This window comes from Onychostruthus taczanowskii, unplaced genomic scaffold (assembly GCF_017590055.1).
Source record: "Onychostruthus taczanowskii isolate IOZ18803 unplaced genomic scaffold, ASM1759005v1 scaffold64, whole genome shotgun sequence".
NCBI classification, from domain to species: domain Eukaryota; kingdom Metazoa; phylum Chordata; class Aves; order Passeriformes; family Passeridae; genus Onychostruthus; species Onychostruthus taczanowskii.
Window position 1 is genome coordinate 3,731,046 of NW_024504122.1, and position 22,584 is coordinate 3,753,629.

Consider the following 22,584-nt stretch of genomic DNA (forward strand, 5'->3'; position numbering starts at 1 on the left):
TCAACAATTTTAGTTTCAGTATTGATCACATTACTAAACTTCTTTTTGCTTTACTTCATGGGAAAAAGAAGTAATCTGGATTTTTTTAAATAAGTCAAATCATTTGTCTCAGATACAGATCACTGGGACAGGGACCAGAGGCAGACACTGGCAACAGGAAATTCATTGTCCCTGTGAAGCAGTCCAGGCTGAAAAGCCCAGCAGGCTGATTTTGGAGACAAGCTCCAGGAATGCTCCATGGGGACTGGACTGTCAGGAGCGTTGCTTCCATTCTATGATCAGATTTCTAAAGAAATCTCACACCAGACCCTGCAGTTTTTCTTTCTATTTCCAATCTTTAAGCCTATTCACACATTTCATAGAGTCACAGAAACAGACTGGGTTGGAAGGGAGCTTAAAGCTCATCTGATTCCAGCCTCTGCTATAGGCAGGGACACCTTCCACTATTCCAGGTTGCTCCAAGCCCTGTCCAGCCTGGCCTTGGACACTTCCAGGGATCCAGGGGCAGCCTCAGCCTCAACCTCTCTGGGAACAAAAATTTACGTAGATAAATCTGGCCCCAAAGAATCAATGGAGAATGCTCTTAGGAATTTTTGAGAAGACAGTAGCAAGGGCTTCCCCCTGTCTTGTAGAAACAGCATCATGAGAGCCTCCCTGAAGGCTCTCTGTGTGGAAGTGTCCTTTAGCCTTGCACTGCTGAGGGTGAGCCCACACACAGGCCCAGGGATCCTCTGGTACGTGGAAATTCTGTTTCTGCTGTGAATTACATCCCTGAACTGCAACAAAGGAATTCCCATTATGGTGCTGATGGTTCAGAAATGCAGCACAGGGAGCAGTTCACCCTTCCTTGCTCCTCACTGCTCTGTGGTTACAGGACTTGGGGGATTTATTGTTGTACTCCAACGTGGTTTGGGCACGGGGAGAATGAAGCCTGTGCAGAGGTGTACATGTGTTCTGCAGCTGTACAACAGCTTGTAAAGGCCTTTAGAGTTACCTAATGCTGATTTACTCTTGGTTTCTGCAGGGGCCTGCAGGTTTTTTGTCTCTAGGGAGTTTTCCATGGAGGTTTTGCTTCAAGTTTTTTGAATTGTTTTGTTTGGTTCCTGAGCTCTGAGTGATGCCCTGTTATCCCAGCTCTATCCCTGAGGATCTCAGCATCACACTGGCTGTTCTTCATCCCTGCAGCCAGTCCAGCTGGAATGAGTGGAATTCTTCAGCCCTCCAGCATGTCCCTAACTAGAATTGTGTGCTGATTTTCTGGTACCTCTGAGCATGGCAGTTTTGTGCAGGGCACTGGTGGGGCTGCATAGCCACCAGCGAGCTCATCTCCCAGCCTAATGATTCTTCATTATTTGTATAATGCGAGGCAAGGACCTGGAGATGAAAATATAACTCTTTATGAACCTATGAAAATTATTCTGCAGCACGTAGTAATGAAATCTGTGAGAACATATGGAAAAATAAATGAGCTGCTCTGTTCAAAATAGATTTCTTACACATATAATGATGTTTTATTTTCTTTTATTTGTGCAACCGTAGCGGGGAACTAGGTGGCCTTTCGGTGATTGGCACGTATTTTTTCCTGAACTAATTTGCTATGGGTAGAGCTGTTTGTGGAAGGCCATTAATTCCAGCAGAAATCCATTTCCCTGTGCCTGCAGTGGGCTGGCACCTGGTGTAAGAGCTGTGGCTTCGCATTGCTTTTCCTTTGCCTCACTTAACGCAGCGTGTCAGTGCTTCCTCTCACGGAAGGGATTTTATATGAAACAATTAGAAAAGAGCTATGAAAAGTACTTCAAACCCGTATCCCAGCCTGTTTGATCACTTGGAGGCTGTGCACCGCGGAGCCTGTCCCTGTGTTGCTGTTGGATGAGGAGCAGGAGGCGGCGGCGCCCACGCGGTGCCCGTGGGGACACTGCAGTGGAGGAGGTGCCGCGCGGCACCCGGGGGTGACAGCTCTGACAGCACAGCACAAACCAGCCTGTCACACCTCCAGAAACATCCGTCAGAGTGCTCAGAGCCAAAAAGTCAACACTGGTTGCTTTGGGTGGGCTGGCTTCCTGTTCAGGGCTGTTAAGATTTGCTTAAAGGTTAAGCTGACCCTCAGCATTCTGGGTTCCCTGGTTAGAGGGAAGTGAACAGCTCCTGGTTGCCCTGAAGCTGAGCTGGGCAGTTTGTTTGCAGGAAGGCTCTAAAATCTTTTCCTGCATCATAACATACAGGAATTGTAATTGGCAGGAACACACTTTGGAAATCCAGGGTTCTGGGGGGACTCCTGGATGAGGAAAGCATTACCCAGAGGCACCTCTGCTTGAAAAGCTATTATTTCCAGAAATGCACCCCTGCCCTGGGCTGATCCAACAGTGTGGGCAGTAGGGGAAGGGGGAACTCTGCTCTCCTGCCCTGCTCAGGTGAGACCCCACCTGCAGAGCTGCCTCCAGCTGTGGGGCCAGCACAGGAAGGATCTGGGGCTGCTGAAGCCAGTCCAGAGGAGGCCACAAAGATGCTCCAAGGGCTGGAGCCCCTCTGCTCTGGAGCCAGGCTGGGAGAGCTGGGGGGGCTCACCTGGAGAGGAGAAGGCTCCAGGGAGAGCTCAGAGCCCCTTGCAGGGCCTGAAGGGGCTCCAGGAGAGCTGGAGAGAGACTGGGGACAAGGGATGAAGGGACAGGACACAGGGAATGGCTTCCCAGTGCCAGAGGGCAGGGATGGATGGGATATTGGGAATTAGGAATTGTTCCCTGGCAGGGTGGGCAGGCCCTGGCACAGGGTGCCCAGAGCAGCTGTGGCTGCCCCTGGATCCCTGGCAGTGCCCAAGGCCAGGCTGGGCAGGGCTTGGAGCACCCTGGGACAGTGGAAGGTGTCCCTGCTATGGCAGGGGTGGCACTGGAAGAGCATTAGGACTCTTCACAACCCAAACTGTTCTGTGAATCCTTTGGCTTAAACAGAGAGGAGCTGTGTGGATGAGGGCTTAGATATTCCAGCTGGGACATGAGGCAGGGATTAAACATTTTGAGGTGCCCCAGAAGTTGTGTGTGCTGCTCTGGCCCCTCCACCTGCAGCTCTCTGCACCCACAGCTGGGCATCCTTTCCCCAGGGCTGAGCTCCCTGAATTCAGGGTGCTGCTGGGCAAGGTCAGGGAGAAGTTTGTTCCTTCCAGCTGCAAACACTTCAGTGACTGGTGAGTCCCAGAGCTGGTGGCAGCAGGGGGATGTGCCAGCACAAAGGCAGTGACTGGAATTACTGTGATAATACATTTCAGTCCACTTTTTATAATAGATTATAGGGGAGAGTCTTCATATCTTTTTCAGAGCATGTTTGCAATGGTTCAGTAAGTTTTAATTATTCCAGATCTGTTCTTTTTACGTAGTACAAGAAGCCAGGTCAGATTTAAGGAAATAACTACTAACTCTTCAGACATGTGAGACAAATTTTTTTTGAATGTCACCTCCCAGGAGATGAGAGCCGTGTCCAGGTTAGGGTGTTCTCAGTTATCCCTCATCCATGTTGAATTCCTCTCTCATGCCTCACCTGCTGTTCCACAACACTCCCCAGCTTTCACTGGCCAACAGGCCAAAATGAGCAAGAAGATGCTTTGTTTTCTCTTCCTGACCTTGCTCCGACTTTCACCTGTCAGTGATTGTGGTCACAGCCATCATTCTGTAGGGAAGCTGAATCCCAGGTTGGGGATAACTGCTGAATGATGGTCCCCAGTGGAAATGAAGCTACTGGAGCACTCCACTGAATTTGTTGTGCCCTCTGTGCTCTTCATCCTGACTGTTGGCTGTGTATTCCCTGTTTTCAGGCACCAGAGCAATGGGGCGGTGATCTCCCGCTGCGGCCAGCCCGAGGTGAGCTGGTGGGGCTGGAGGAACGCCGACGATGAGCACCTGGTCCAGTCCGTAGCCAAAGCCTGTGCCTCAGACTCCAGATCCAACAGTAACAAGTTAATGAATGGGAATTGTTCCAGAGATTTGTCCAACGGAGGGGACCTCTCTGATGTGGAATTTGGTAAGGCTGACACTGTTGCTTTTCTGTCAAGGGCAGAGCTCTATGTAAAAGTTTAAACCCCAGTGCTGTAACATAGGGTACCTGCTGTATTTAGTTCCCATTCTCCAGTGCATGTGCATTGTGGGAACGGTGCTGTAACCAATGTCAGAAGGATCCTCTGAGCTCATCACCCGTTTCCTCCTCCCCAGACTCCTCCATCTCCAATGCCTCGGGAGCAGAGAGTTTGGCAATCCAGCCTCAGAAACTTTTGATCCTGGACGCGCGATCTTACGCAGCAGCCGTGGCCAACAGAGCCAAGGGGGGTGGCTGTGAGTGCCCAGGTGAGCAGCATTCCTCCTCAGCTTTCCAGGCAGTCAGTCAAAGGGATTTGCTCCAGTGTGATTACCCCAACACCCTTCAGCACTGTCTGCTCATCTGTCTGAATGTTCTGGATCATGGCAGCCCCCACCCAGCCCTTCAGAGGGCAGGTTGAGCTGTTAATTAGTCTGTTCTCAGGCCATTAACCCAGCTGGCAACAGTGCTCAGTGAATGCTGAACCCTGTGGAATCTGCTGAAGAGCTTTCCCTTGCTGAGTCAGATGTATAAACTAGAGAGAGACAAAGGTGTCCAGTGTGCTCCTGTCTAAAACCCCTGAACTTGTAAAACCCACTGGCTGCAGAGGAGAAGAATATTCTAGAACACTTGTGCAAAATACAACTTCTCAGCAATTTCCCTAAAGCTGAAGCATTTTTCAGTATTTGTATCATAGCAACTGCAATCCTGCCTCACCTTGCATGTGTAATACAGTTGCAACACCACATTCTGTGTTCTTTGGCACTTGTGACTTGGTGGTTTTATAAACAAGATATTATTTATGGTCACTCTTGGGTATTAATGCAGCCTGTTAAAATTCCATGGGTGGAGAGGCTGGAAAAAAGTCCCAGACAGAAAAACTGGAGATAAGATAACGAAAGCTCTTTTGACCTTTTATTTTGGTCTTTGCTGCGATAGCTGCATTTTGATTTGTAGCCACCAGTTTAAAAAAAAAGATAGGTTTCCATTTAACATCTCAAAACCACTAAATAATTCTTCATCAGAGAGTAAAATTTCAAAACAGAAAAGCACAGTATACAGGAAGTTTGATTTTCTTCCTGTATATTGGTTTTTTAGTTCTGTGGAGAAGGTTTTCAAACACCCTGTCACCTTCAATAAAACCTGTTTTGTTTTTGCTGCTAGATTTTCTGCAGGTATTGCCAGGTCTGCTTTATTCTGTGTATAAAAATAGCTCATCTGTGCTGTACTTTAGATATAATTCAGTAAAAATACAAAAAAACCTCTGAAGTTGTCTGATATTGTCTGGGGCTGCTCCTGGAGTTGCAGTCCCTCATTGTGTTTGGCCCAGCATTTGTTGGGCTGATAAAGAGTTGGGAAATCAAGTGATACAAAACATCACAGACTCCTGAATTTTCTTGTGCGAGCACTCAGTATCCCAGGTTCTGAATCCTGATTGTTTTTCTCCTGTAGAAATGGTCATTTTAGTTACTGTGTGATCATTCTTGTGCAGACTGAAGCATCACAGCAGAGGGAAGACTAAATCTTGGGAAAACTACTGAACTGGTATTTTCTGGCTCTCTTGAGGTGCCCCCTGAGCACTGGCCCTGTCTGTTCAGGCCTTCAGTGTTGCTTGAGCACATCCAAAGTAATTCCATGTATCTTGTTTTCCTGAGCTCCCAGTATTTCTCACATGTGTGGTGGTTCCTCATACAATTCCCCTCAGAAGAAAGCAGTGGATGAAGTAGCCTTTCAGCCTTTTTGAGTGCTTAGGAAAAGGAATCTGAAATCTAACTTAAATCCATAAATTACCAATTAAATATTATTTATGTTTCATATCTTTTGATGTTTCTCAGTCATCTTACAAACATTCTGGAACCTGGAGCGCAGGAATTCCCAGAGGTTTGCACTCTGCTTTTTGTAACCTGAAATGAAGCATTTGAAATAAATACAGCAGGACTTTGCTAAATGCTTCCTGTTTTGCTGGGCTGTCATGTTCTGGAATACCCAGCGAGCTCCAAGGACTTACAGAATCTTTGTAAACAGATTATTTCATCTGTCCACAGCAACGGGGGTTTGTTTTCATGAAAAAAAAAAATCCTCTTTTAGAAATGTAATTATTATTTTCTTCCCTCTGTCTTGTTCTTTCCCTGCAGAATATTACCCCAACTGTGAAGTGGTGTTCATGGGGATGGCAAACATCCACTCCATCCGCAAGAGTTTCCAGTCGCTGCGCCTGCTCTGCACACAAATGCCAGATCCAGGAAAGTAAGTGGAAGTTTGGGGGTTTGGGCCCTTGGTTCCATGTTTCTGCAGCCACATTCTTCTGCTGATGGTTTTTAAGTTGAAATTCAGTGGATTTTCCCTTGGTAATAGCGCTAAGCTGTGTTTTTCCATTTTCATGGAAGTCACTGGTTTATTCTGATTGAAGTGAACATAGCAAATTAGTTCTGAAATTAGAGTGTAGCCTTGAATATTGATACCAGAATGTTATTTCTTCTGGTGGGCTTCTGAGCACTCACACTCAGACTGATCTGCTATTCCTAGCTCTTTAATCCTCACTGTTGGCTCACATTTGGAAAACTGTGGTGGCGTTCCATGTACTTCACTCATTTATAATGTCATTTCAGGAGAATATTTCATAACCTTCCAGTGCTGTGGGGTAACTACCCTGTCATGGCCCCTCACCTTGGGAGCTCCTGAGCTTGGGTCCTCACTGTAGTTACCCCAATCCTGTTTTCCCTCTCACTCCCCTGTTTGGAATTTGCTGCTAAAGCCTTCCATGGTTTCAAAGTAGATGCAAACCTTCAGTTCATCCCAGATTCTGGCAGTTCCTTGGGCTCGGTGGCTTTGCTGCTTCCATCTCTGGGAAAGTGTTAACAAGACACAAGTGAAAAATGCTAAGACTGACCCTCACAGCTTATTAAAACGGGAGCTTTGCCATGATAAACTCAGACATCCAAACCTGAAAGCATTTTAAAAGAGCAAAAACTGTCTTGCCTGCTTTCCCTCTAGTTGGCTGTCAGCTCTGGAGAGCACCAAGTGGCTGCAGCACCTGTCAGTGCTCCTGAAATCCGCGCTGCTCGTGGTGCACGCCGTGGACCGGGACCAGCGGCCCGTGCTGGTTCACTGCTCCGACGGCTGGGACCGCACGCCCCAGATCGTGGCCCTGGCCAAGCTCCTGCTGGACCCCTACTACAGGACCACAGAGGTGGGTAAAGCAGCTGTACAGGGAGTCCTTGGGGTCTCTGGAGGGAGTCTGGCTGTGAGTTATTTCAGGTTTCTCCCCTGGCAAAGGCACTGAAGCTGGCAGTAGTTTGTCACCTGTCGTCTGCAGTTACCCTCAGGTGTAGGTGCTTGTGTTACTCAGGAGTAGCTCACATTCCCTCTGCTGTGACTGCACAGTCATGGTCTGTGCTTCCCCATATTTAGTTTAGGAATATGGAGTACGAAGTGCTGCAAGTGCAGCTTCTGCTGCATCCCTGCAGGTTCTCAGCCAAGCACTGATACAGAGCTTTCTTCTTTGCTGCATTTCCCAGCTGCATGGTTTTCCAGTTTCACATTTCCATTGTCCTCTGTCAGTTCTGCTTCTCCTGATTTTCCCCTGTTCCATCACTTTTCAGCACTGTGGGACGTGTGCTGGCTGGCTTCCATCTGCCAGCCCATGGGCAAGATGCCTTTGTTGTCCAGAACAGAACTCTGTGTCTGAACACTGCTGTGAGCTGCTGCTTGAAGCCTCACACACACTAGGACCAGGAGCTGGAACTGCCTTTTGGATGGAAGTGTGAAAACTTCTTGGATCCTTTTCCACATGGATTCTAGAAGCTGGCATCCATCAGGCAAAACGTGCTGCTCTGGCCTGGGCACAGGATCTGCTCCTGGTCCTCCAAAGGGTGCTGTCCTTCCTGCTTGGGGAGCAGAGTTGTGCTGTGCACAGTCTGGGCCTTCCCTGTCTCCCATAAACTGTAGCTGTCTGTACCAGGATCAGAAACATTGAGGAAAATGAGTTTTCAGTGCTGTCAGATTTAAAGCTTTTCAGCTGCCAGCCATTATTTTGGCTCTAATCACAGCCATTATTTTGGCCCTAATCACAGCCTTTGACTCAATAAACATTCTCTACAATTTTTCTTTCCACTAAGAACCAAAACCTTCCTGCCCTGTGATGGATTTCAGGTCCTGTGAGACAAGGTGTGACATTCAGCTGCTCACCCAGGCACTGTTTGGGAATGTTCTTTGCCCTTTTCATGAAAAATCACTCAAGTGAACCTTTAATCAACCTTGTGACTGCTGTACGCACAGACAAGCACCTGCTCTCCCTGAGCTTGGATGTCCTGTTGTGGATGGATGATTTTCTTTTCTGACAAGTGGATCTGACCATCATTTTCAAGAAAAGTTTTTATGTAACTTGTCCAAATACTGGATACCATGATCCAGAAGCTTTGGCAACATGAAGTTCCTACTTTTCACTGCCTGGATGAGATAGGGCTCATATCAGGATCGTCCCTGCCAGTCACTGAGGGCTTAACCTGCCTTATTCCCTTTCCTGTTAGTGTAGTTTGGGAATCCTTATCTGTCCCAATTCCATTTCAGAGCACAGAGGCATTAGGGAAAGCAGGAAAGAGAAGTAATGAGCCCAGTGCTGATGGGAAATAGAAGAGAGGACACAGCGATTCCCACAAGTCTCAGACCCTCTCAGAAAACTGAACCAAAGAAAAATAGGAATTCTTCATCTCTCCTCTCATCCCTGCAGGGTTTCCAGGTGCTAGTGGAGACTGAGTGGCTGGATTTTGGCCATAAGTTTGCCGATCGCTGTGGCCACGGGGAGAATTCGGATGACCTCAACGAGCGCTGCCCGGTGTTTCTGCAGTGGCTGGACTGTGTCCATCAGCTCCAGAGGCAGTTCCCCTGCTCCTTCGAGTTTAACGAAGCATTCCTTGTGAGTTGGGAGACTGCTGGGTAATACACTGCTGCTAAACACTGCTGGAGAGCCTGGGGGCAGGTTTTCCCACTGTTCTGTGTCCAAGGCCAGGTTGGACAGGGCTCGGAGCAACCTGGGATAGTGGAAGGTGACCCTGCCCATGGCAGGGGGTGGAACTGGGTGGGCTTTAAGGCCCCTTCTCCCCCAAACCATTCAATTATTTTATATATATATGAATATATTCTATATATGCTCTCACCTGATAAAGAGAACAGGAAAGCTGCCCAGATATGAGGGACAAAAGCACTTGTGTAACCCACTGAGTCTGTTCACCCTTAAAGCAGGAGCCTCAAGGGCTTCTTTTAGAGTTTAAAGAAATAAATTATTTTAATTGAATAGCCTCACCTAAGAGGTGTAAAACATCCACACAGCCTGAAAAAAACCCTTCTTACTGATGATGCAAACTCCCCCCTGCTTGGATCTTGTTTTGACTTGAATACTCCTCCTCTAAAAACAACCTGCTCCATTCATTTTTTTCAGTTTCTTCACTGCAAATGTGTAGGATATAGGAGCTGTGCTTATCTTCTTTGGAAGCAGACAGCATTCCTATTAGGAATTCACCCAGGATGGTCCAAGTCAGTTCTCAGATCCCTGGGGAAGTGGCAGTCATGGGCTGCAGGACCAGTAGTCTGAAGAGTAGAAGTTTTTATGAAGTGTCTGATCCACTAAGAGATTTAAGGCACATTCCTGTGATTGTGGCTGACTGGAATTACCACTTGCCTGCTCAGCCATGTAACTGAGCCCATGTACAGTCCCCGAGTAGCTCAGTTGTGAAATGAGATACAACCGGTAGTAACTGGCTTCACAGCACACTGCTAATCTCCACGGGCTGAGAGAGAACATACCCGTGGTGTGCTGGCCTTTGTAGAGTGAACCCCTAATTTATTACAGTATTGAACCATTGTCTTCATTTAAACATCTGAATAATCCCAAGGAAGTCATTGATATGCCTGAAGTTAAGCTGGCATTTGTTAGGCTGGGCCCAGCGTGGAGTGATTAATGATCAGCATTTCTGTGCTGCATGAATGTTTTGTAGCAGAGGAATCGTGATTCTGCTTTGCCTGGTCTGCAGGGCAATGAGTTTGTATCAACATACTTGATTAGGAGCAAATATTTTGTCTTTCTATGTAATGTTTTTTCCTGAATTTATTCAGTTATGATTTTAAACGATTCCACTCCTGTTGCATTCCTTTCCAATTGGTTTGTAGGGAAGTATGTGAGAAATGTCGGGGGTTGGTGTGGCAGCCCTGGGGCAGGGTTTGCTCCGGGAAGGGAAGGGAAGGGAGCCGAGGCCAACCCCTTGTGCCAGCTGACGCTGTGTGTGTGGCTCTGTGCAGGTGAAGTTGGTGCAGCACACCTACTCCTGCCTCTTTGGAACATTCCTGTGCAACAATGCGAAAGAGAGAGGAGAGAAACACACTCAGGAACGGACCTGCTCCGTCTGGTCTTTGCTGCGGGCAGCAAACAAAGCCTTCAAAAACCTGCTCTACTCCTCCCAGTCGGAATCTGTATGTACCCCAATCCCCTCCGTGGGAGAGCCCTGGGGGCTGCCCCACACAGCATCCTGCAAATGGGGGTCCCCTGAGAAACAGCCCAGTGGTGGGTGACCTGGATACCTGGGCACCACAGCTGAGCTGGTGGCTGCCCCTGGATCCCTGGAGGTGTCCAAGGCCAGGTTGGATGGGGCTGGGAGCACCCTGGGGTAGTGGGAGGTGCCCATGCCAGGGGTGGCACTGGGTGAGCTTTAAGGTCCCTTCCAGCCTAAACCCTTGTGTGGTTCTCTGAGCTGTCACCACGGACAGAGAGGTGATTCCAGACCAGCTCAGCTCCCCCAGACATTCACCTTGGAACACCCAGCTCAGGCTGATGTTGAAGTCTTGGGTTAGTTTTGCTGATATTTGGGGAATGTCAAATGCCAGCTCAGAAATTTCTCTGTGCTGGAAAGGTGCTTTCTGTGACTAAATATTTTATTGTTTGTAATGGAAAACATTTCACTGTTTGATAAATAGACCTCTCTGGAGAACTGAGCTGTGTCAGAGGAGTGGCACAAAATTGCCTGCAAACCTAGACACTGTGTCTAAATTCATTTTAAATCTGAACAGAAAAAGTGGCTCAGATTATTTAGTGTATCTTTGTTTCTCTTGATACCTTCAGGGTTTTAGTTTGGCTCCTCCGCATAGGAGCTCACTGAAGGTTCTGGGAGGAGGCTCAGTTGTGTGTTTGGTACAAGGTCACGTGAGGGATTCAGGGGTGCAGAGCATGGGCAGGACAGCAAACACCAAATGACATCATGGTTAGGACTGCAAGGACTAGCATAAATATTTAAACCCTTTTTATTTCTCGAAGTATCAGATGTCATAAACTGAACTGTAAGGACTGTGCAGTGGCTTTGTATATGAGGATGTGGCTTTCAGTTGTTTCTTAGAGCAAAACAAAACCCTGGCTAAGCAGGAAGGAGTTTTATCCCCACAGTGGTTGTAAAAAGATGAATTTTCTACTCCCCTGAGCCCTCCTTGGCTGATTGTGCCCTGGCTCTGGGCTGTCACTGCAATGAGCCCTTGGAGCCTTCCCACCTGACATTCCTGGGGAGAGTTCCTGAGGCCGAGCAGACACAGCCTGGGGGGATCTTAAAGCTGTGGATGCCTCTAGATTTCCATGAAAATGCCAGGAGGAGCATAGAGAGGGCTCTATGCTCCTCCTGGCATGTGACTGTGTGGACAGGTGTGTCCTTGGGCTGCCCTTCTGTGCTCTACCCCACTTGGCCCCTGTTCTCAGGAAATACTCACAAGGACACTCCTTCTGCACGTGGGAGTTTGGCTAATTTCCTGGTTTGGGTTCATTTTCTTGTGGTTTTGCTTCAGGCTTTAAAAGGTGCCTATGGTGCAAGTGCATCTCTTACAGAGCCAGAGTTGTTTAACAGCAGCAGCCACCCCACAGCCCTTCCCCTGCTCAGTGCCAGAGAAGCAGAGTGTTCAGAGAATCACAGAATATCCTTATTTAGGAAGGGACCCACCAGGATCATCCAGTCCAACCCCTGGCCCTGCACAGGGCATCCCAAAATCCCACCTTGTCCCTGAGAGCGCTGTGCAAATGCTCCTGGAGCTCTGGCAACCCATTCCCTGTGGAACCTGGGCAGTGCCTGTCTGGTGGAGCCAGCTGTTCCTCTGCCATTGCCTGCTTTTCCATGGGAAAGTTGCTTGGAAAAGAGTGGAATTGCTAAAATGAGTCCCAGGTGTTTTTAAAGTGAAGCAGAAAGCATATTCCACAATCCAGGAATCCCTTTTAAGAGCAAGCTGCCTCTTCAAAGAACTTCTGCAGGTAGTGAATATGTACCCATGAGTGCCTCCCCTGGAGCCAGGCTGGGCTGTGGTGGATTGGGGTCCATGGAGTGAGTTCAGCTCCCCCAGGCATGGTGCAACACAACACACAAGGGAACCTCAGCACTCGTAAGGAGCCACTGAATTCCATGAGTTGTGAAGGTGTAGATTCACAGAGAGCTCATTGCAGTTCATTCAGGAGGAGCTGAAGGCTGGCAGTTTTCTGCCTCTGACAGAAAAAGTCATTCCAGCCTCGAGTGTGGCTGATGAAAAGCTGTCACCCAGCTGAGACCTGCCCAGAGAACTGCCCCCCTCAGAGCTGAACTTCTCCTGTTGGGAGGCAGCAGCTGACCCTTCCCTTGTGCTCCCCTGGCAGGTGCTGTATCCCGTGTGCCATGTGCGGAACTTGATGCTCTGGAGCGCTGTTTACCTGCCCTGCTCCTCCCCCTCCACGCCCGCCGACGACACCTGTGCCCCGTACCCTGTGCCAGGCTCTAGCCCCGAAGAGCAACCTCTGGGCAGGTGAGCCTAGAGCCCAGAAATCCCATCCTGTAAAGTAAGATCAACAGAGAATATTGGGGATATGAAAGGAGAATGTTCGGGTGGGAGGGCAGGATTTCTTGCGGGTGTGTTGGCAGAACTGTGGGACTGAGCTGCCCAAGCACAGCCTGTCCGTGGGGTGGGTTTGGAAGCTGTCACATTTCAGGGCTGACAGCATGGCAGAGAGAAGCTGGGCAAATAGAGTTAAACCCTGGGGGTCACATAGCCACAGAGAATTCCTTCTGTCCTCATGGGATATAAGCTTTCACTGGTTGTCTTGAATTTGAATTATTTTTCAGTGTTGCATAACCATTTCTTCGCTTGTTGTACAGTGGCACTGAGCACACGTTACTTAGGAGGTGTGACCAGGCTGGAATAATTGGGGTTTGTTGGTAAAAGGATTCATCTGGGAATGTTTGAAGTCTGGTTTAGCATATTTTCCTCATGGCAAACGAAGTACTGAAACAGCTCTGCACTACAGATGGTTGGAATGTGCTCCCGGATAATACTTCCCACAAGTCCATTAGCTGTCAGATTGTTTCTGTCCTAGCTGGGGGGCTGGTTTTGAACCACAGTATCTCAATGTTACGAAAACATCCTCTGACTTGGGAGTGGGATTGTTTGTCCCTTTGCAGGCTACCAAAGACAAGATCCTTCGACAATCTGACGACAGCCTGTGACAGCAGCGTGCCTACAACCAACCGCCGGAGCAGCGACCCCAGCCTCAACGAGAAGTGGCAGGAGCACCGCCGCTCCCTGGAGCTCAGCAGCCTGGGCCCCCCTGGGGACGACCCCTTTGAGGGGGACGGGCTGAGCAGGCAGGGCAGGGCCCCCGTGGGGGCAGAGCTCTCTGTGGCAGCTGGGGTGGCAGAGGGACAAATGGAGAACATCCTGCAGGAGGCCACTAAAGATGATGTTGGGCTGGAGGAGCACTTGAGGGGTGGCCTGGAGGCAGCAGGGAAAGGGGATGAGGTTGGCCTGGATAAGGAGAAGAGAGCTGACAGTCTGTGTGGGGAAAAGGCCGAGGCGGATACAGGTACCGTAACGAACAATCCCACAGCCAACCCACACCCAGCCTCACATGGTGCTGCGGAGCTCAAAGGGCAGCAGGACGAGCACAGCGACCCCAGCTGCGTTCTGCAGAAGGCACCTCAGGGGAGAGGACTGCAGGCTGTTCCTTCCGAGGGCTCCGGAAACAGAGATGCTCCAAACAACACAGAGGAGGAAAGTCTTGGGAAAGGTGAAGGAGGAGCGGAGAGCCTGTGCGGCACGGCCCAGGCCAGCCTTGCCTTCCCTCTGATAGCCCTGCTGGAGGAAAGGACATCCAACATCGAAAGCTCCACGGAAACCTTAACAGAGACCGAAGCAAAGCCTGAGCTCATGCCCAGGGCTCCGTGCCACAGACGCCACCCCTTCGACAACAGCACTGACGAGCTGTCCCGAACTCTGGAGAACAGGCCGGAGGGGGAGTGCGTGATAGAGCTCCAAAAACTGGGATCAAGAGTGCATAGGACTTCTGGTAGCAGCACCACACACCTCCCAATGCCTTCCCCTTGTGCCTTGCCTCTAGCAGACCACAAAGATGAGCTGGTGTATAACGGGGAGCTGGAGCTGGAGAACAAACTGGTGGAGAAACCCGCGGGATTCACGGCCCCGAAATTCCCCGCCACCAACGGACACTGCGTCAACGGCGAGGACGGGCGGATCAAGGCCTCACTGAGCCGGCAGGTGTCCACGGCCAGCTGCAGCTCTGCTCAGCTCCACCTGAGGAACTTGCACCAGAAATGGATGTTCAGCCAGCTCGGGAAGCAGCCGGCCAGCAGCCCGGACCAGCCGGCGCGCAGCCACCTGGACGATGACGGGATGCCCGTCTACAGCGATGTCATCCAGCAGCGCCTGCGCCAGATCGAGACGGGCCATCAGCAGGAGGTGGAGACCCTCAAGAAGCAGGTGCAGGAGCTGAAGAGCCGCCTGGAGAGCCAGCTCCTCAACAGCTCCCTGCGGCTCAACGGTGACTACGGCGACGACGTGGTGAGTGAGCGTCGCTAGGCCGAGCACGGAGCTCGCCGAGCCCTCGTCTCCTGGCTCACAGCTCAGGGCCTGACTTTTGGGCTCTTAGACCTCTCCAGGTCATCCTGAAGAGGGCAAACACTGCCCGAGTACCTGATAGTGGCAGATGCTGGTGACTGATACTGTCACCAAACTTCAGATTGACCAGAAGGGTTTATTTCGAGATGGGTGTTGCACAGCAGCTCACACAGCCCTGGCCATACCTAAACACCTTCCCTGGCCTCGGTAAAAACAACCAAACTCTTGGTTTACCAAACTTCAATAAAACCAACCAAACCCCTGGTTTACTACTGTCTTCAAGTAGAGCAGTTATTTTCCTCTGCCATTTTTGGCACAGGATCATTGGATGATTCCTTGGTTCTCTGCAGGTCCCAGCTGCACTGGCAAGCTCTGTGAGCTCAAACCCATCAGGGTCATACCATCCCTTTCAGGTGCTCCAGGCTCAATTACTGGAATAAATTTCTAGAATTCTTAATTAACTGGAACAAATTACCTGAGCTTTTGTGGCAGCTGTATTTCATCTAGGGTTTTTCTCTCAACGAATTAAGGATTTTAAGGGAGCTTTTAAACCATTTGCACTTTTATTTGGAAGTGTTTAAAGTTGTAAAAGTAGAGACTTCTGTAGAGAATTGTGCTTTCCTGTGGGTTTGAGCACTTGCCTGTAATTCCCGAGGCTGTTGCAACACCCATCAGAAATTTCCTTTTCCTACATGGTTATATGCTTGCAAAATTTAAAAAAAAAAAAATTGTAAGAGATTCCCAACTTCTGTTTGTTGAATTCACTGTTTAGAAGTGGCAGAGGTGCTGGATAGTCCCAGGTACGTTTGTTGTGAAAAATCCTTGGAGTCTTCTTGGCTCTTCCCATTGGAGATGCAGCACAAGGTGCTCATCGGGCTCAGTGTCACTGCTAAAAGCTTGAATTCCTTGGATAAATTGGGTGCTTTGCCTTAATGGATTCTGCTCCCATTTTTAAGGGCCTTCAGAAGCTGCAGTGGAGGGCTGGCAGTGCCTCCAGAAAATTCCCCATTCTTAAGGACCTGATCTCTACCTTCTGTTTGTGCCTCAGCTTGGGAGTTGCAGGTTTTCCTCTGGAACTCCAGAATTGCCCATTCCTCAGGCATAAAAATATATTAACTCACGATTTCTTGCTGTTTTGATATATTTTAACGGCTGGCTGAGTTTTAAGTGAGTTAAAATCCACCTCTACCTGGATGGACTATATTAAGGAAGCATTATTCCCAAAATCTATACGTAGAATATACATGGCTCAAATTCTGAGTTTCCCATATGCAATTTGGCTTGTATTTTCCAGAATCTTTGCCAGCAAAAGGATATCTGTATTACTGATTATAGTTTTGAAAGTGAAACACCCTTGGAAAGTAATCAAGACCCTGGAATTGGAGCCACAGGGAGCAGGTTTTGGTTGATTACCCAAAGCCTTCCCAGAACTCTGCAGGAGAAACTGGATTCTAAATTCACTCTGCCTCACATCATCCCATCACCAGAGGGATGCCCTGTTGGGGTTTCTGGGTTTTATTTGTGTGGAACAGGGATCTGGGGGGTTCCGTTCAGCTGTGTTTGTTTGCCAACAGACATCTATTCCCGACTCGGAAAGCAATCTGGATCAGAACTGCTTGTCTCGCTGCAGCACAGAGATTTTCTCTGAAGCCAGCTGGGAACAGGTGGATAAACAGGATACAGAGGTACAGACTAAATCCCTGTAAATTGCTCACTCTGGGATAATCCTCATTCAAATTATCCTCTAGCCTTTGGTCGTGTGCCACTTCTTGGGAACTCTTCCTTGCGTTCCGCTGGTCTCACACCTGACATACCAGTACCTGTGCCTATGAGCCCTCTGTGCACAACCTCTGGGAGCTGGGGAGGGGGCTCGGCTCAGGAGCGTTGCCACTGCCCTGTCTGACGCCGGTGACGTCCCCACAGGTGACGCGGTGGCTCCCGGATCACCTGGCCGCGCACTGCTACGGCTGCGACAGCGCCTTCTGGCTCGCCAGTCGGAAACACCACTGCAGGTAACGGGAGAGGAGGCTGGGCACCGCTCTGCTCCCTGACACCCCCAGGACACTGCCCCTGCCCAGGGGCGCCTGCTGGGGGAGCACGACAGCTCCTGCTGCTCAGTTCAGTCTGTGCAGGGAGATCTGTAAAAGCCACGTTTGGTGTCTGCTTCGCTCCAGCCAAAACAGATCCCACCTTTCTTTGCTCAGACTGGATTTGGAGGCAGTTTAGATTGATGCAAAATAGAGCTTTGTCCTCTTAGCATTCAGAAATTCAGTATGATTTACATGAAATACAGGAATAGCATCTTCTTTCCATTGCTGGTTGGAAAGCTGCTCCTTTCCTTCTCTAACCTTTCTCCCCTTTTCGTTAACTTGCTCCTACAGAATCTGAACGGAACACCTGAGTGAGGTCAAGGTTTTCTGGATTATTCTTGGCCAGACCTGTTGCCACAGAGGCTGCAGCAGCTCAGGCAGTAGCAGGGACTTGATGAAGAGCAGGAGGCAGAGACCACTTGGCTCAATATGCTGAAGTTAAAGGCAGAGAATCTCTAGTTTCCAGTTCTGTTTCAAATAAATTCCTATTCCTGGTTTCTGAACATGCAAAAACTATTACAGGAACCATCATTTAAATAAATCTCAGTTACCACATTTTGAAGCTCTCCTGCTTTTTGAAGTTGCAAAGAGTTACGAACGTAGTTTTGAGTTTGTGTCTGGTTTATACTTTGCTCCATTTGGTCTTGTAAAGTTAACCAAACCCAGGGAAGAAGGAGAAGAATCTGAATTTATTTTTTTTTACCATGCCCACTGTGTTTGTGCAAATTTGTCTCCCCAGGGCTCAGTTCCCTAAACCTAAGCTTGGGACAACTCCTAGAGCCTGGATACACACAGGTCACACACAGCCCCAAGAGGAGTTAAATGCACTCAGGGTTTCAGGTCTGGCTCAAATCTCCCTGTAGGGTCTTTGCTCCTTCAGCTTCCACATGTGCAGTGACGTGGCTGTTGGTGAGACCAACACCACGAGTATCTCTGTAGTAAACATTTACACCCCTCCCTGGGAGTGGAAATGAGTTGAACCCCACAGTGTAAGGCCTTGAGCAGAGTAAAACCTTCCAGCTTCCTTGGTTGCCAGTGTTTGCTCCCTCTGCCTGTAGCCTGAGCTCTCTCTCCTCCCTGCAGGGACACTGACCGAGTTGATCAGCTCTGGTGAGCATTTCCAGCAGCCTCTGTCCGTTGTCCGTCAGCCTTTCCTGGGTGACTTCTCCCAACTAACTCGGCTCTTCTCCCTCTTTGTTTCTCACTTGCCTGGAAATCACCAGAACTAAGCTGGGGGTGGCCAGCACGAGCTGCTGGGGGTTGGATCTGTGTGAACAGCCCTCTGTCCTCACAGAAAGGCTTTTAGGACTTGGCTTTTGAGAGCTTAACTGGGATGTGGCTCAGACTAACACTCACTGTCAGTCCGTGTGTGTACTGCTCACTGACAGGAGATTGTCCTGCAAGTTTTATGCATTTATTTTTGATCATTTCCCTTTTTTCCCCATATTTTTGGGAGAGGGCCACGTGTTACCAAACAATTCCAGTATTGCTGTGCAGGGTGTTGGCAAAAACCTGCCACTTGTTTTAGAAGGACTGAAAATCCCATGGCTGGAACAGGTGCCACAGAGCTGGTGGAGGGTCAGGATAACCAAAACCCAATAAATATCTGAGATTTGGGATGAGGAGAGGAGTGGGGAGTGTGGCTTTCAGTCCCCCTTCCTCAAACGAGCAACATCCCTTTTCCAGCCTGTTTTTTAATGTCTCTTTTTAATCTCTGAAGCAATGCAGGGACCACCAGGATAGAAGGATGAGCTGTCCAGAGCTTTCCAAAGCAGTGTCAGAGCACCATTGTCTAGGATAAAACAACAAAAACCCCAGCATATGTTAGGAATGGTGAGCTCCAACAAAGAGATCCTTGTTTTAATCCCTCTGGTTGGTTTTCCCCTCATCCATCAGTGAGCTACTCTGGGATAATCATTCCCTGAGCAGCGAGATGGGGCTGTGGGAGCTGTGTGGCACCTCCCAGGGCTGTTCCCACTCCTGCAGGTGCTTCTGACAGGGATTTCCAGCAGGTCCCTCCAGTCTCCAGAACCTCTGCAGAGAGGCTGGTCCCTGTCAGCCTTCCCGTGCCGGGGTTCCGGCTCCAAGGCCGCTGTGTGGAGCTGAGGAAATGAGCCCACTGAAGTGGGAAATGGGATTTCTCTGCTGTTTCTCTCCCCATCACTGACCAGCAGCTGGAAATCTCCTTTCTTGGCAAGGAAGGATTAATCAGAGCTGCTGGGTGTCAGCAGAATTCCCTGGCAGTCTCTTGGCAGCAGCAAATCTCCAGTGCAGAACAGCAACAGCACCAAATCCTGATGCCAAAGAGTTAATGGAGAGTCCCTGGGTTTTGTAGGAATTGAGGAGGGCAGGGCACACAGGGCTCCCAGGTTTTGAGGGGGGCTGCAGAAGGTAATTAATGACTCTGAGCAGTAATGAGGTGCATGTGCTGGTGCGGCTCCGCCAGTGCCGGGAATGCTGCGCCTGCCCACCTGTGCATGGAACACCTGCCTGCCCACCCCGGGCTTTGCATGTTCCTCCTTGGCTCAGTTTCCTGGATGCAGGAGTGTGGGACTTCTGGAGTGCCTGTGGGGGCAGTGGGAGGATGGCAGCGACCGAGGGCTTTGACATTTCTGTGTTTAAACCTTTCCAGCTCTGAGCAGGGTCCAGCCTGCTCCCAGCACTGCCACATCCCTCCTGTGAGCCAGGGCTGGATCAGCTGCGTGGATCAGAGCCCCCAATTCCCAGTGTTCCCCACATTCCCCATGGCCTGGCTCAGAAGGGCCCGTGGTGGCTTTCCTTCAGCCCCTCAGCCCTGAGCCCCCCAGCGTGGCATTGGCATCGTGCTGGAGCTCCTTTGCAGCACATCCAGCCTGGAAGTGTCCAAGGCCAGGTTGGACAGGGCTTGGAGCAGCATGTGACAGCAGAAGCTGTCCCTGTTCATGGTGGGGTGGCACTGGATGGGCTTTAAGGTCCCTTCCCAGCTAAACCATTCCATGGTGAATGGCAGAGAGCTCTCTGTGTGACAAGAGGGCACAGCCTGTCCAGCCTGGCTCAGGGCAGTGCTGAACAGAGGCATTTAATGACCTGCAACTCCACACTGGCCCTGGCTCCATGCTCCTTCCTGTGCCCATTCCCTGGATCTCTACTCCAGCCATAGAAGGGAGGAGCACAGATGCTGGAGCTGTCCCTGTCCCTGTTCATGCCCTGACCTGCAGGGAGGTATCTCCCCCATCCTAGCACTGGGAATATCTCATTTTACAGCTCAGGTAACTTTGTCAAACTCCTTCTGATCTTCTCTTTTCCATTTCTCTTCTGTTCCCGATGCAAGGAATTGTGGCAACGTGTTCTGCTCCAGTTGCTGTAACCAGAAGGTGCCCGTTCCCAGCCAGCAGCTCTTCGAGCCCAGCAGAGTCTGCAAGTCCTGCTACAGCAGCCTCCACCCCGGCAGCTCCAGCCTGGACCTCGAACTGGACAAGCCCATCACTGCCACGTCCAACTGAATTCCTGGCCTGGGAGCGGCGGGGGAGCGGCCGGGCCGAGCCTTCCCCACGGACACGCGGATCCCGGGGGCCGAGGCTGGGAGGCTGCGCGTGGAGCTGGGGCCATGGGCGCTGCTCGGCGGGACAGACCCCGAGGATGCGCCGCTGGACTGTGGGATTCTCCTTGTCCGGCTCTTCCCCTTTCCTGCCTGTCCTGTCTGTGTGTCCGTGTCCCCGCGCGCGCGTGTGTGTATATATAATAATCTATCTGTTTGTTTGCGGGAGGGTCCTGGAGGTGGGGAGGGAGCTGCTGAGAGCCAGGATCCCTGTGGGTATTTATCTGTCCCGTGCGGAACTGCTGCAGACCGAGGATTTTGGGGAGCGGGGAGCAGAGGGAGCCGGGCCAGCCGGAGTGCAGAGCCTGAATAGCTGCAGCCTCCAGTGCTTTCAATCACTCCTTATTCCAAACCCAAAACTGCTGTTTGGGAACCTGTTGCTGCTAGAAGAGGTGGGAATCTCCTTCCCCAGAGACCTTTTCCCTCTCTGTTCTCACAGTGGCTGCCCGAGGGGGTCTCAGTCAGGTTCCTGCCCTGGCAGCTCTGGACCTGCACACACAATCCGCGAGGTCTGAGCCCTCGCAGCGGGAACACCTGGAATGCTGGCTCAGGAATGCACGTGCTGTTGGTGAGAGCTGAGTCAGGCATCACACCGGGCCTTGCCAGGCATCTGACCACGCAATTCCTGCTTCAATCCAACTAGGACAGGAGCAGACCTTTGCCTTGTCCTTGCCCCATCCGTGTGAGTCCCTCTGGGAGCAGAGCATTGCCAGGGTCAGGTCCTGGCTGGTCACTCGCACTTTACTGGACGATCCAAACTGACGGAAGGCGGCCGGGACCCGCCGGAGTTGTGGGGCTCGGCCTGTGTGGATTGCACTGGTGCTGGGCACCCTCCTGGGATGCTCCTCCTTTCCCAGGCTGTGTTCAGTGTACTCCAGATAGGAAAAAGCTGCCTGAGGAGCTTAAAACAATCCAAAATACATTATGGATTCCCCTTCCTCCTTCTGTCCCAATCAGACTCACCTCACTGAAGGGTGAAACTCCCAAATACCCGTTTGTAACCAACTGGTAGGTGCTCATCCCTTTCCCTTCCCGAAGATCCTGCTTAGTGCAATCTGGCAAGGAGGAAGAGTAGATCCGCTCACAATGCATTCCCTAGGCAAAATCCCAAATTCTCTATGGTATTCCCAAGAATCCTGCTGGAGTATTTGAGAGTTCTAGATGCAACAGCTCAAAATCCAAGAAACCTTGGGAAAGGAGCATTTCCCCTCCCTGGAATGTCACAATCACATCATCCAAAGGGAGGGTCACATGGAGAAACCAGATGGCAGAGCTCTCTGGGTCTCGGGGGAGACGCTGAGGGGGTTGGACTGTGCCCTTCCCACCCTGCCAGGATCCGTGCGCTGGCGTGAATGCCCAGGAAGGAGGAGGCTGCGTCCTTGCGGGAAAGGGGTCTGGGAATGGACGGAGCATCTTGGGATCTCCCTGGCACAGGTCTAGAGAAAGAGACACTGAAAGTGAAGTGAAGGATGGGGTTTCCAGCCAAGGCAGGTTTAGGATCTGTTCCTAACCCAGCGGTGGGGGCTGGAAGAGAGGCACAGGCATCGCTGTTCCGTGCAGAGCGGGATGAGGGAACGTCCGGCTCCTCCCAGGGTGGTGAGGGGCAGGTGGCAGAGCTGGGTGGGGGGACACCCCAACCCTGTGTGTGGCTTTGGGGTGCAGAATCAGCCGGAGCCTCCGCACGTGCCAAGAGGGTCCGCTCCGGGCCGGGGCTGGGATGTACAGTGTGAATAAAAGCTTGCAGCTCTTTAGGCTTTTTTGGATCGATGAAGCACTTTTTTTATTAATATTATTTTTTCTTTGTATGTAAAGGAGGAAGCCGTCTCTCTGTAGCTGTGTACAGAAATAACCCTTCTCTCCACAAGAGAGTAAAGTGCTCCTATATTTTTCATTTTTGTCAAAAGCGAGAAGTAAATACTTTAGAATTGTTAAATATATAAATAAAAGTGAATAAAG

The 22,584-nt window shown here is 50.3% G+C and overlaps 1 protein-coding gene across 10 annotated transcripts in view; it reads left to right on the plus strand.

The window, feature by feature from the left end:
* The window catches only part of MTMR3 (myotubularin related protein 3), a 75,986-nt gene extending 53,402 nt beyond the window's left edge, over positions 1-22,584 (plus strand). For 4 of the 10 annotated variants that reach the window (XM_041420504.1, XM_041420505.1, XM_041420506.1 and 1 more), the window contains 12 exons: positions 3,803-4,008; positions 4,197-4,328; positions 6,195-6,306; positions 7,054-7,249; positions 8,789-8,974; positions 10,354-10,524; positions 12,710-12,855; positions 13,509-14,904; positions 16,536-16,646; positions 16,885-16,973; positions 18,135-18,161; positions 20,362-22,584. In XM_041420504.1, the coding sequence (XP_041276438.1) occupies positions 3,803-4,008; positions 4,197-4,328; positions 6,195-6,306; positions 7,054-7,249; positions 8,789-8,974; positions 10,354-10,524; positions 12,710-12,855; positions 13,509-14,904; positions 16,536-16,646; positions 16,885-16,973; positions 18,135-18,161; positions 20,362-20,533 (2,944 nt within the window). In that variant the 3' untranslated portion in view covers positions 20,534-22,584. The other 6 variants (XM_041420508.1, XM_041420509.1, XM_041420510.1 and 3 more) reach the window with 6 other exon arrangements.